The sequence below is a fragment of the Polistes canadensis genome, unplaced genomic scaffold (genome assembly GCF_001313835.1).
Source record: "Polistes canadensis isolate GaletaPanama2010 unplaced genomic scaffold, ASM131383v1 scaffold_50, whole genome shotgun sequence".
Taxonomy (NCBI): domain Eukaryota; kingdom Metazoa; phylum Arthropoda; class Insecta; order Hymenoptera; family Vespidae; genus Polistes; species Polistes canadensis.
This window is the reverse complement of record NW_014569597.1, coordinates 360638-375156: the sequence shown is the minus strand read 5'-3', so window position 1 is coordinate 375156 and position 14519 is coordinate 360638. Positions and strand designations below refer to the sequence as shown.

The window sequence follows — 14519 nt, the reverse complement described above, 5'->3', positions numbered from 1 at the left end:
ATATATATATTTATATATATATACATACATACGCGTATAATGTATGTATCGAAGGGGATCGGCAATGTTGGGGAAGTGGTGGATGCGGCCCGCAAGGCAAGCATCTGGCCGTAATTACTAAATTATCCTTTAACTCCGGCGTCCACTCGAGACCATGCCGTGATCTTATCCAAGAGAGGGAGAGAGAGAGAGAGAGAAAGAGGAAGAGGGAGGCTTGTGCCTAGGTTTACTCAGACAACCAGTCAGCTTCGCTTCTCGACGATCTTCGCTTATCGGAGATATATTCCATGAATACAAGGACGTGAATATAGTAGACACAACAATGGAACGTTTTCAAGGTAAGGTAGAAGAATTTCAGAAGATAGATATTACTTAGAGTTGAGAAAAGCTTTTTGACTGATGTACGTATATAAATATATAAGTAAGTACTATGTATTATAAACGTAGGTGGAAAGCTCTTCGAGATGTACTTTGTATCATCAAAAATGTTTAAGAGAAAGAAAAGAATATTAAAAAATAGATAGAACGAGAGAGAGAGAGAGAGAGAACATAAGAAAATGGATACGCGAAGAAGAGATAACCAAGCAGCTGCATCGAAGATGAAGTTTGCAAGGGAATAGCACGACCAACTTGGTGGTACCATGCATCATCGATCTGGACAGCTCACTGCACTCTTTCTATCTCTCTATCTCTCTTTCTCTCTCTCTCTTTCTCTCTCTCTCTTTCTCTCTCTCTCTTTCTCTCTCTCTTTCTTCCACCCTCTCCCGTCGTGTTCCGCTTCGTTTCATCCCTCCTCCTCCTCCTCCTCCTTCTCCTCCTTCTCCATCTTCTTCTTCTTCTTCGTTTGGCCTCTTACCTCCGAGATCATCCTACCGTGGATATACCTTCACGTTTATCTTCTACTCCTCTCTCTCTCTCTCTCTCTCTCTCTCTCTCTTTCACTCTGTTCGACCCTTCACTTCGACCCTTTACCAAGATACTCTGTTAAAAGAGTAAAGACTCCCTCCTCTAAATCACTAAATTCGATGGTTTTAGCTTGATAATAGGTTACTCGTTCCTTTTCTAACGATAACAGACATTTTCTAGTGATAACATTATTTTCACTTTAATTATGATATTGTATGAATAAATCCATAAATTAAATTACTTGTCCTCGCACTTATGACTGCTAAGAAATAAATAGCAAATAACGAGTATTATATGAAACAACAAAAGGATTCGTTTGAAACAACGTTAAACAAAGTGTGCATTTCAAACCGGAGTCTCGTTTACCAAGTTTACGAAAGGTAAGATAAACACATATACAACAAGGACATTATCAAATACTGCAGCCTCCGTGTAAAAAGGTCCGCAAACGTAGCGACGTAATCTTTCGTTTGCACTCGAGAAGAACCGTTTACTTTTTCGATTAAGAGGAACCTCAGTCCACGTGGCACAGTGTTTCTTTGACCAACAGTTTGAGAAGTGGACCTTTCCAACTCTGTTCTCTCTTTGATCTAAGTTATCTCAGCATACAAGTTGTTTTGCTCCTCGTGTTTCATGTTATGATAAACGCGAAATAAATCGATATAAAAATATCAAATTAATAGAAATCGGCCATCGATTTATGAGTAATTAAAAAGAATCTTATCTTATTAATGTGTGTGTGTGTGTGTGTGTGTTCGTCTTCTTCTCAACCGGTTTATTCCGTGCAATTTTTATGCAACTACTTATTATGTCGAGTTAAATATTTTACTCGCTTTTTGTTCTTTGTCAATATGTAAACATTTGCGATCCTCGCACAATCGAGGATACAATCATCCTATCCTTATTATAAATACCGACAAATGTTTATGTATATCAAACAAAATATTCATATAGAGGGTGATAAAAAAGAAATATATATTTAAAGAACTCATCAATTAACACTGATCCTAAAATCAATTCTTTTTTTTCTATGTAAATAAACTTTTATTATTTATGACCGTTCGATATCGTAAAATATTGGCAAAATATTGATCGTACATGGAGGAATTTTCTTAAAAATACGTTATATCTATATCGAACGTTTTCTTTTTCAAAATACTGACCAAAATATGAATTAAATACAAAAGAAGAGATAAATATTTGTTGTATTCAGTTTCTTATGAAATGAAAGTAAGGAGTGCGGGCTACGCGACGTAAACGTGTGTCATCGATCTCAACGAAATCTCAACGAAATCTCAACGAAATCTCAACGAAATCTCAGCAAAGCTAAGGAACGTGTTTCGTTGGCTCGGAGAAAGAACGCACGGAATTACGGTCGACTTGGGAATCAAGTGTAACCCATCCGAGAACATTTCTATAATCCGAGTCTCGTGCGTGGGCCGCACGAGTCCAACAAAGTCGTCGTCCATCCTTGCACGTACACGCCTTCCTTCTTCTTTCGCACACTCAAGACTTAATATACGCGAACACGCAAGATGAACGCGAACGCGCAGGTAGGTACGCAATAATTCTATATATGCATCTTGTGGGTGGACAGTGGCGCAGCACCAACCATATTTCATATTCCCCAAGAAAATTAGAAACGATTCAACTTTTTAAAACTAAAATTCAAAAAAGAAATCAAATGAAAATAAGAAAAAAAGTATAATGGGAGAAAGAGAGAGAAAGAAATACGAATGACTCGATGAAAGATAGGAATTTTCGCTTTGGTAAAGAAGAAAATAAATATCAAGAAAATTAGCATATTCCTGTAAACTTTATAAACAAGAATTGCATATTAATAAACTTCATATAGTTTTATGCGCAATAAAAACAATATGAACTATTTGAACGATATATTATATTGATTTTGATCCACGTTACCTATGGAAGGACGAAACGATCTAGACGTAAAACTAGTAAACGGCTAGGTCTTAAACGAAAGGATTGAGTTACCAAGTTAATCGGATGCACGCCCATCGCACGCTGCTACGCATCTCGATACCTTTAAAGCTCGTTTCACAACGTTACAAAAGCGAAACTAAAATTTCTCTGTAAAAGAAATTCCAATGTACAATTTTGCAAAATGTAATAATATCCGTTGAAATATAATATAATCTTTTGGAAAAAAAAGAAAAAAAGAATAAAGAAAGGATAAAAGTGACCGGTCAAAAATGTAGGGATTCTAAACAGGTATGAGAAAAAAATTAGCTAGGACGATGAATAGATTTGGCGAAGGAGAGCGCAAAGGCAATAAATCAAAGCAATAAGCAAGCTATGGAAAAAAACATCGAGTCTATAAAGATGTTAGTTTAGGACTCCGAAATCTTTTTTGCCATTTGTGCTCTGGCATTTGGTTAACCACATCTTATCCTTTGTTCTTTTCTTTCTCATATCTTAACTAATTATGAATTTCTTGATTATACGCGAATATTCCCTGGAATCATCTTGTTAACCGAGAAAATGTGAATAAATAAATAAGACAAAAAATATCTATAAAATAAAATAAAATAAAAAAGTATCGAGTCCGCTCTGGTTATTGGCAAACAGTTTCGAGAATTTAGGACCGTGTGGTCACGAAAAGATGAAAAATATTAGACTCGATTCTGTAATCGAGTTCCGCAGGCACCGCAAGAAGGTATTATCGGATTCGAATTCTTCGAACCTTTCCAAGAAAGAATAAGAGAGTTAGCCTCGAAGAGAAGAGTAGTGAAGAGAAGTGAAGAGAACCGAAAGATTAAAGTCCGGACTTAATGGCTCAATTAGCGCTTTGTGGTGAGCGGCAAAACACGAAGTGGAACTCTGAGGGAAAAACTCGCTCGCTTCCGATTGCTCGATTTCTCGAAGAAGAGGCGAATGCTTTTCTTGAAAATCCTTCGTGGTACTTGTAATCCATGAACGACAGGAAATCGATTTTCTAAAGAAATACTGAACAGGACTATCTCTTTCGAGAATAGGCTCTTTCTAAGAACTAATTTTAGAAAAAGAGGAAATATTTCATAATTGAAGATTTTCTCGTAATGAAAATACACATTATTTGTAAAAATATTTGTAAAAATAGAAAGTGTTCTTTTACGCGTACATTTTCATAACACGTTTCGAACAAATAATCACGTTCGATACGATTTATCTAGCGATTTTTTGTAAAATCAATCTCCCAAACAAATAGATATTGAAGAATATTTTTTTACGAACAGTCTCTTTCTAAAAGGATAAAGAGTACTTTCTAACGAACGAAAAAGAAAAAAACAAAAAAAACAAAAAAAATTAAGAGAAAAAATTCAAAAGATTAATTTTCAAGTAAGTTTTCTTAATGTATTTCAATATAATAACGTTTCATTAAACTTGTCAATCATTCTAATTATGACAGATGCGTTGGTGTTCAAATTGATCGCTCTCTATTAATCCACAGTGAACGTGCTTTCTATCATTTCTAAATCATCTCTTTATTACATTTTAACGAATACAATTTTCTCCAGCATATTTTTTTAATCCTATATTAATCCCTCCTATTGATATTTTTTGTCCTAACAAGTACTCGTAGCGTGTACTTCGTTTGTACAAACTACCTATACCCTATACCCATAATGGAAGGATATAAATTCGCGAGGAAGGGGAAAAAGAAAAGTCAAAAAAGTTACCTTGAATACTTATGTTAGAAAGTTTCGGTTCTACTAATACGTCCGAAGGCTACTCCTCTCCAGAACATTTCGGAGTGGTAAATTTTCGAACGCCATAACACTGCCACCGTGCGTTTGTTTGGACAAGAGCATTATGAGATTTTATGTGAGCTAAGCGAGCTTCCTTCCTCGACACTGCTACGGCTGTTTATGCACCCGAGCGTGTTTCATTCCTCTCCTCTACCCCTTCTCACCCTCTCTCTCTCTCTCTCTCTCTCTCTTCTACCAACGGTATTAACGTTGTTGGAGTTTGCTGGAGGAGGATGAAAAGAAGGAAAACGATTCCATGTGCAGTCTTCTTCTTCTTCTTCTTCTTCATCTTCGTGTGGCATGTTTTCGTGGGGCCCTTTTCTCCTACGCCCTTCTTTTTGCTCTCAAAAAGAGAGAGATAGAAAGAAAGAGAGAGAGAGAGAGCGAGAAAAAGAGAGAGAGAGAACAACAAAAAATCTCAATGGGAGTATGTGTGTATGAAAAAGAGAGAAAGATAGGTGTTGTTATCTCAGGGAAGCCGCTCATCATCGTTTTCTTACCGTCTCAACCTCGAACGGGCTCGATACGCTTCTTTCTTCCAAGATATCTTCGATCTTACCTTATATAAAACGTCTCTATGAGTCACTCACAACATCGTGAGTTAATAAACTTCCATACTTTATCGACACACTGAAATAACTTCTTTCGACGTGGTTTTACCATTCTAGGTATATATAAGGTGTACGTATCCTGATACATACAATATATATATCTTCGACGGAGTTGAATAAAAAAAACAATGAAAAGAAATACTGCAAACATGTTTTCGCGTATAGTTTATTTATCGCGTAATTGAAATGTTTCAGAATAATTGATTGATTGGTGCGCAGTTAATTTTGCAGAAAAAAAACACACACAATATTCGAGTCATTTATTCATTTCTATCTCGATAAAAAATAAAAATCTAGAAAATATAAGAAAAAATCTAGGTATAGGTGAAAGAAAAGAAAAGAGAAAAAAAAGAGAAAAAAAAGAGAAAAAAAAGAGAGATCGATTTGATTGATTTTATTCATATCTCTACGGTAAGAGAGATAATAAATCTTTCGTTTAAGAGTCAATCCGTTCAATATTTTCATTCTTGTAGAGACGAGAAGTCTATCGCTCGTTCGCGACGACCGTAAATCACGTTTCTTTCGATATACACTTATTTTTTCTTTTTATTAGCGATAATATTTGTTATTAATAACGATGTTCCTATGTATACATATCACGTATCCTTTCTACGAACAATCTCGTTGGTTTCGGTCGATCAAAAGAAAAAATACGATTGATAAACTTGTGTTTATTAAACTCGGTAAACGATATTACAAATGAGTTTAAAAAGTCTGCTAGCTATAATATAACACACCGAGTACGTTAGAGTTTTATCGGTCAGTATCATCGCCTTATTGTCTCATTAAGAGATCCAATCTGCATTATCGTAAACCGAGATTGCTTTTCGCAGCTTGATTACTTTCATGATAAATATCATCAAACGGACTGGATATATTCATCAACGAAAATATTTATCATATCAATTCGAATTGCGTTATCTTACGTATAGAAATGTCCAAAGTAATTAATTAACGAGTTCTGCTTTTTATTTTTCTCTTTCAGCGTTATTTAAATTTAAATATAATCGAATAATAAATTCTTCGAAGATTCGCATTAAAAATATTAGGATGAACCAAAAGTAGGCGCGGTTTTGTTTATTAACATTTCCAAAATAAATGTTACAAAAAATAATCCATTATGCAATTCCATAGTAAAGTTTCAATACAATAAACGTACGAATTTTTGATTAACCCTAATAGTAAACAATAATCGAGAGAATTTATTATTTATATATCTTTAGATCGTAGGACGATATTATAAATTTACTCTTCAAATCCTGTAAATAATACTTACGATTAAAGAAGAAATACGTATATATACGTATATTACAATATTTAGTAGAAAAAAAAATTATTACAAAAAAAGATAAGAAAAAGAAAGCAGCAAATTGTATTTCCACGAGTGAGGAAGGTAAACAACAAATGGTTTTTCTCGAATGCGTTATCTCGACGTATCGTATCCCGTTTGGCTATCACGTGACTCAAGAATACAAGACGGACTTGACCTTTCTATGGGCGTTATGAATGCGTGCGTGGAATTTATCAATGGATGACCACGCCAATGATAAATCGCGTATGCACTCAGTATCGTCGTGGTCAGGGGCCTTCTTGGCTGACTGTTCGTAGGTGAAAGAGCTGAGAATAAAAGGAAATAAGAGAGTCAGGAAAGAGGAAGCTAAGAGAGTAGACGTCTTCCTTCGACAAGCTCCTGCCGGTAACGCCTTCCAATATCTTTCATCGACTGACAAATCAGCTACCAGCTTTAACCACGTTGGATGAAGTGTTCAGTAATTTTTATGCTTCTACCTATTACAGATGGTGAGAGAATGTTTACCAAGAGATTCAATCATCCAGATATGATATACATACATATACATCTTCCGTTCAAAATTGAAAATTTATATCGAAATTATAGGGTTACTCGATTCATAAATAAAAACATTTTTACTTCGATACATGATACTGCGATTATATATACTATATATATATATATATATTTATTATATATTATATTATTTATATATTTTTCTTGCTATATTTGTTGTAAAGAACTTCTTACTTATAACTGCACTCTTATTTATGATTTATCCCAATATATATATTTATCGATGCTTTCATTCTCTGTCAACACTTTTTAAACAAGCGTAACGAAGTTCCAAAGCTATTTCATATTATTCTTTACCCAAACCCGTGAAAACGAATTTGTTTCACTACCTGCTCTAAGAAATTCCTTCTATAATCTCTTTTCAAAGCCGAAAATACCAAGTAAAGCCCGCATCTCGACAAGTTTTGAGAACCCTTTTCTTTTGGATTCAATAAAACGTAAAAGAATATCATAAATGGAGCGAGTTATATTCGTTCGCGTTCGTTGTACTGCGTTCGCGTCCTTGTTCTCTTGCGTTGGGACAAGAATTTCCTCCCACAAGGAGTCCAAGAGTGCGTGGGGCCCACAACTGGTATGGCGATTATAAAAATTCCGAGAGACAACCGGGTCACGACTCGGTCGATCGTCTTCTTTCTTGTATCTTCTTCGTTTAAATCTCAAATGAATAATGAACAAAAATGATCTAATTAATAAATTCAAAATCTCTATCTAACTGTTGAACCTAAAATTTCACTTTTCTCCAATATTCAATATAGATATGTTATTTACTCACTAAGCAAACGCCACCTAAATGTGAAACTTACAATACTCTAAACAGCATCGAATATATTCTATTCTACTGCACTAAATAAACTAGCAATGGTAATCAAAACCGAATTAAAGAAGACCTACGCAGTAATTTGAATGAAAGTAACACACAACATCCAAAACGTATTACTCTTTTTTAAAGAAATAAATTTACTTTGAAATTTTTGTAAAACGAATAACTGTGTATTGTTTAATCATCGGATAATCATACTGTTAAAACTTGTATAATGAAAATGGTCGCGAATGACTTCATTGTTAATGCGACTACTTAAAAATAAACTTTTACCAAAAAAAGAAAACAAAAAAATATAGATACGTGATTTTTAATTTTACCACGACAATATTTCTAACACACAAAATAATTATTTCTAAATGAAAATATGAAAAATTTGTTATCACCTCTATCGTGCCGATTTAATATAAAACCTTTAAATAAATTGAATGAATGCGCGAACAGAAGTTCAGGATTCAGCATTTTCTAAATGGCTACGAGAATCTTTTCGTTAATTTAATACGTAACGCGTAGAACGTAAACGGAAGATCGTTTATAACGTGGGAAACTATTTTTCCAGTCTCAGCGCGAGACACCATCACATGGCACGCGTACAAATTACGAATGATTACCAACTATCCCGTCTTCGTAAACGCGAGAACGCAACCCTTAGAGAATTCCTAATCTATTCTTTGCATCTCCATTCGCCGAATCATTTTTCTCTCCGACTTATGTAGAATATCCATTCGTCCTAAATCAAACAATTGAATATACCAGCCTTCGAGAGAGAAATAACAAAAAGTTACGACCGACCTGACCGTTAATTTCATAAATTCCATTCAAAGAAGAGAGCACGAAAATTATTAAGACGATCTAAAAACATGGAAGAACTATAATGATTATAAACTATACCGCATGAATAATGCGTTCATGCTCGGTGTAGTTTATACGTCGATTATATCTACCAAATGGTATAGAAAAACAAAGTCATCAAATAGAGAAAATATATATTATTAACCTCCTCTTGAAAAGATGAAAATAATCTATTGCTAAATAAAGAGAGAGAGAGAGAGAGAGAAAGAGTACGTGTAATAAAGATAAAGAAGAGAAGAAAGAAGGGCAATGGCGTCCGTCGCCTGCCACAAATTTTAAGCCTGCCGTTGCAGTTTCTTTATTCCTGTAGACTTCAACAAGGATGACAATTTAAGAGACTAAAACAACATACAAATACAATCTAAAATAAATAATGATCCGTAATAATAAATTGCATAAAAAAAATTGCGTCGAAAAGAATTTGATCAAACAAATCTGATAATCAAAATGATAAAATTGTTAGAATCGATTTTTTGTGTGTGATGGTACTACATAAGACCAAACGTAATGATAAAAATTTTCTAAAAAGACAATTTCGCGTTTCTGTATATACAAGCTTAAATACTATAAGCGACGAGTGCCTGACGAGCATAATCATCGTTGCATTTCAGAGTAAAGGTGGGCCGCGTTTGTTCGCACGCGCCACTTGTCCAACGTGTCACATAACTTGGGGTAAGTTTACAACGTTTTACAACCGAATTACAGACGAAAAAAGAAAGATCATTCTCCCTCATCTCTATTTCTTTCTCTCTTTCTCTCACGCACACACATACACACAGCACACTTTCCGTTTCCCGTAAAACGTATCTTTCATCGTGAATTAGATTTTCAAGCAACGACAACGAGAAGGATGCACACGTTTGAAATTCCTTTTTCCCTTTCTTCTATTTCTTCTTTCTCTTTCTCTCCTTCGTTTTATTTTCAATAACTTCCCATCTATTTATTCTCCTCCATCATGAAACTTCGCGACTCGCTAACGCGAAGTGCCGACGCTCGATGAAAGACAAGAAAACAATTTGAATTACAAGTTCATTAATTAACGCAACAGTAACATTAATTAACGCTTTTAATTAAAAGCAATCAAAATCAATGGTGTTCATGATTTATTCGTAAGCCTTTAAATATTTTCAAATATTTATATACACTTTTTGTATAATTGAATTATTTCTCTTCTTACAAAATTAATAAAATTTTTAATCGAAAAAACTAAGTTAAGTAAGATAGAAATTTAGTAATGCTTAAATGTCGATTCAGTTGACGTTACCACGTCAAAGTTAAATAGCCTTATTTTCTTCGAGTGAAATCAACGACACGATCAATTTAAAACGCGTCATGCGTATCGGCCACGAGAGAAGAAGAAAACAACGCTTCGAACCATCTAATTATTGTCACGTCATTCGCGTTGAGAATTACCAGTTTACTGGTGCTAGGTTCTCGCCTCGAAAACTACAATCTCGTCGTTTTCAGTCGCGTGACATGTTCTGGAGAAACGTATACGCGGAGGATAAAGAAAAAGAGAGAAAGAAAGATAGACCTTAATTAACTCGATAGAGACGTTAGGAACATCTGACTGAACGATAAAATAAACTTAACACTGACAATTATTTCTACTTGCTAAATGTAACGTTAAATATATTTTTACAGAGTTTGAAAAGAAATATTACGTAAAAAGATATTAATTCGATTTGAAAACGATACCTGGAAGAAGAAACTCATAATATTAGGATAAACCAAAATTGCGTTTATTGTGTTAAAACTTTACTTTGAAATTGCATAATGGATTGGTTTTTTCGTCAAATTTACTTTGGAGATGTTAATATACAAAACGCACGAACTTTTGGTTCACCCTAATACATAATCTTTGATCGAATTGAACGTATTAATTGGATAGTTAATGAATGATAAAGAAAGATAAAATCTTACGAATGATGCGGAGGTACGTGGAAAGCTGCAGCTGCGGCGGCTGCGGCTGCAGCGGCCGCATGGTGTTCCCATGCAGCAGCCGCTGCGGCTGGATGCGGAGCTGGTGGTGGTGGTCCGTGATGCGGAAGAAACGGTGGTAAAGGTGGCGGATGCGGATGGGGGTGAAAAGCCGCGTGAAATGCCGAATGAGGATGATGCGGTGGGGGTGGCGGTGGTAGCAATGAAAAAGCTTCTTGATGATAGGCCACTTCTTTCTCTGGCATTTTGTCGTCCGCTGCAGCTACCGCTGCTGCTGCTGCTGCTACTGCAGATGAAGCTGCTGCTACTGCAGATGAAGCTGCTGCTACTGCAGATGAAGCTGCTGTTACTGCTGTCAAGGCAAAATGATGTAGAAGAAATTTGTTCCCTTTGTTGTCCAGGATCAAGATAAATCTTGATCAGTGGCACCGCGTGTGCCAGGTTGACAGTACCGATCGATCATAGCCCAATCTTTCATAAAATTCTTTTTAGATGATAAAAATATAATAGGACGAGAAGTTTTTATATGTACATCCCTAGGATCGTTTCCCGTCGGTAAACTCTCGACTAATTCTTTCAATTAACATTTGAGAATATAACGTAGAGAGATACGTGTGTCCTTTTAATTATAATCCTGGATCCAATGAAATAATACGATTTATTTTCCTGACGCTTATTTAATCTTTACACTCCACGAATAACGATCGACAAACACTGCACTGTTTACTCTCACTGTCACTAAATTAATAAACCAGTCAAACTGAACGAATCTTTTAAAAGTTCATCCACTAATCGGTTGTACCGTTCATATTCTTACGTCACATTTAACCGTATTAATTAAAATTGATATCACGTTTTGTCACCTTTCCATTGGACGAATAAAAATCTCGATGGTTAGCTTTAAATCCGTGTAAACGTAAACACTTTTGTAGTTACCCATCACCGTGATTATCGTCAAGTTCGAAGACAAATCTTCTGATATTTGTGATATTTTTTTTAACACGTTGGACCGATCATCGTACAATTAAAAGGACACGTGTCGTAGAATAGTTTTCCGTCGAACTATGAAAGACGAACTTGTATAAGGCCTGTCACGGTGCTCGTGCTTTGGCGGGTATGGCGATACTGAGTGCCCACCACCACCACCACCACCACCACCACCACCATCATCACCACCACCATCGCCACCACCACCAACAGCAGAAAAAGAGAGAGAGAGGTCGGGCGTGCAGCAGTGGCTGCTGTGTGATCGTAGATGGGCGTGCAACAGAGACCGAGAACGCAGAGAGGAAAACTTAAAATAAGAAGGAGAGGGAGAATCTTCGGCTTGCTCTGTTCAGAACAGAGAAACGAAGGAAAGAGAAAAAGAGACAGAGCCAGTGACAGAGAGAGAGAGAGAGAGAGAGTGAGAGAGGAGAGATGAGAAAAAGAAGTTGGTTAGATGGTGGAGGGGGGAGGGCGGATGCAAAGAAGAAAAAGACAGAATGATCGGGTGGAGGGGAAAACGAGAGAGAAAGATGTTTATATATATATATGTGTGTGTACTATGGTACCAGCCCTATAAAGGTGAAACTTAGGACATAGAAAGCAGGGGAGAAAGACGAGGTAGGAGAACGCGTGTCAGCTCGACAACTCAACTAGCACTAGCCGTCCCTGACTCCCACCTTCTCCAGCATCCTTTCGAACCTCTCCTCCTTTCTTCCTTCTTCGTTTCTGCACCGAACTGGAAGCTTTGCGGAACAGAGAGAATGCTAGAAGGGACTACCAGGGTGCTCGATGAAAGACGGATCGCCGAAAGGCATCTAATAGATGGATAGATGGATGGATAGATGCCTTGACAAAATTTATCCCTTTTGACGAGCTGAACCATTCAATGATTTCAAAGTAGCTTTTCACCATTGACTAAAAGAACCTATTCGACATTTTTTCTTTTTTCCTCAAAATTCAATTTATTTCCACCTAATTGAATGGGTGTTTCTACAAAAAGACCGCATTTTTTACATTTCTTTAAATTTACAAGAAGATAGTAACAAACAATGTGTCGTAGTAATTACAGGAAAATTGAGTATAATTATATAAACCTTTTTATTAAACGTAATGAACGCCTTTCTACCAGACGCTCAATAAATTATGTTATTTTTTAAATTTAAAAATTACTAGTATTTCATTTTTCCTTTCTCTCTCTCTCTCTCTCTCTCTCTCTCTCTCTCTCTCTCTCATTTTCTTTATCTTCTTTTTCTATTTATATATCAAATATAATCTAAATAACAAATTCGTGTGTATAGTCAGGTTTGGATCATACATATGGTCCCCAATGATCGGTCCAACATCCCCGAAGGTCACTTTCAATCGAGACTTCCGTCGTCGAACACGATGTGAAATGTCGTCAGGCAAAGACCCAAGTGTTATCTTTTCTTTGCGCCTTTTGGGCTCCTGAAAAGAACCAAAAGCCTCCTGGCGACTCGAATTTCGTCTACGCAAGTTAAAGTCGAAAGAAAGATCGTACAAAAGTTTCGATCCCATGCGTAGAATTTCCTATGCTTTTGAGTATTTTAACGCGTTTACGGTTTTCAATTTTTAACACTTACATATGTATTATTCTACCATTTCATCCCTTATTCTAAATAATTTTATAATATATTATGGAAAACTATTATAATATATTCTATACTATATCTAATTGAATTCTTTTTGCATTATAATTATTTTCTTAATTTGTTTTATTTCTAATATAACTTATACAAGTATATCACATTTAAATTTAGAAATTTCAGTCCTTATTATACCATAAAAATAATATTATATTAGTTAGCCAACTGAAAAGAAATTTTGTGAACTTCCAGGTCGTAGAAAAAAAATCTTATTTTTACTCATATGAAATAATTATTTGTTAGATACTCTATCGAATGAGAGATAAAAGTTAATCATTTCTAAATTATTAAATAGCTATCATCATTTATAAAGAAATTCTTGGAGAGATCCTAACGAATAATCAAGTTTCTAAGAAAACGCATCAGGACAGGTTGACACGAGGGGTAGTTAATAACAGGTGAAACATCACAGCTTTATTATTTGTACAAACCTGACTCTGAGGAAAGGAAAATCCTAAGTTGCTAGTAGCGTTATGCAAGGCAACGAGCAAACCATCGACGAGGAAGATCTAACGTGTGAAATGCAACAAGTAGTAGTAGTAGTAGTAGTAGTAGATAGGGTCTTACCTTTTAAGTAGCAAGAAGGAAGAAGACGTCGTCATCGGTGTATTCACCGGATGCCGGTCGACCTTGAATTAGGACTCTGGCACGGTGAAGGGCCCGATAATCACCAGTACGTGAGGGATGAAGTGCATAGAGCCATTAATTAGCCGTCGCTTCGTTGCGGTTGTCCTCCATCCTTGCTGTTAAAGCTACATATCCAGCATCTTTCTTTCTTCTCTCTCTCTCTCTCTCTCTCTCTCTCTCTCTCTCTCTCTCTCTCTCTCTTTCCCTCTCTCTCTCTTTTAAGCGTAATTTCCTCTTGGAGAACATCTCGCCTTCGCCTTCACCTTTCGTCGCTTGCACGCACCTTACGTTCGCACCTTTTACAAATATCCGAGACCGGTTATTACATTGTTTACCGTACGGACAATTCATTAAAATAAGAACGAAGTCGATGAAACGAATGAACTAAGTTCATTTTTGTTTACACATCGAAATACTTCTTTGGCTAATGATAGTTAGAACAATCAACGGCGTTGTCTCGATCGTGGAAGAGTTAACACACACATCGAAATTATT

The 14519-nt window shown here is 35.8% G+C and overlaps 1 protein-coding gene across 1 annotated transcript in view; it reads right to left on the bottom strand.

Annotated features, from left to right (window-relative positions):
• Positions 1-11839, bottom strand: part of LOC106785438 (zinc finger protein GLI3) — an 81282-nt gene extending 69443 nt beyond the window's left edge. Inside the window, exon 1 of the mRNA XM_014745916.1 lies at positions 10729-11839. Within this exon, the coding sequence (XP_014601402.1) occupies positions 10729-10991 (263 nt within the window). The 5' untranslated portion in view covers positions 10992-11839. The remainder of the gene's footprint in view (positions 1-10728) is intronic.
• Between the last annotated feature and the right edge of the window lie 2680 nt (positions 11840-14519).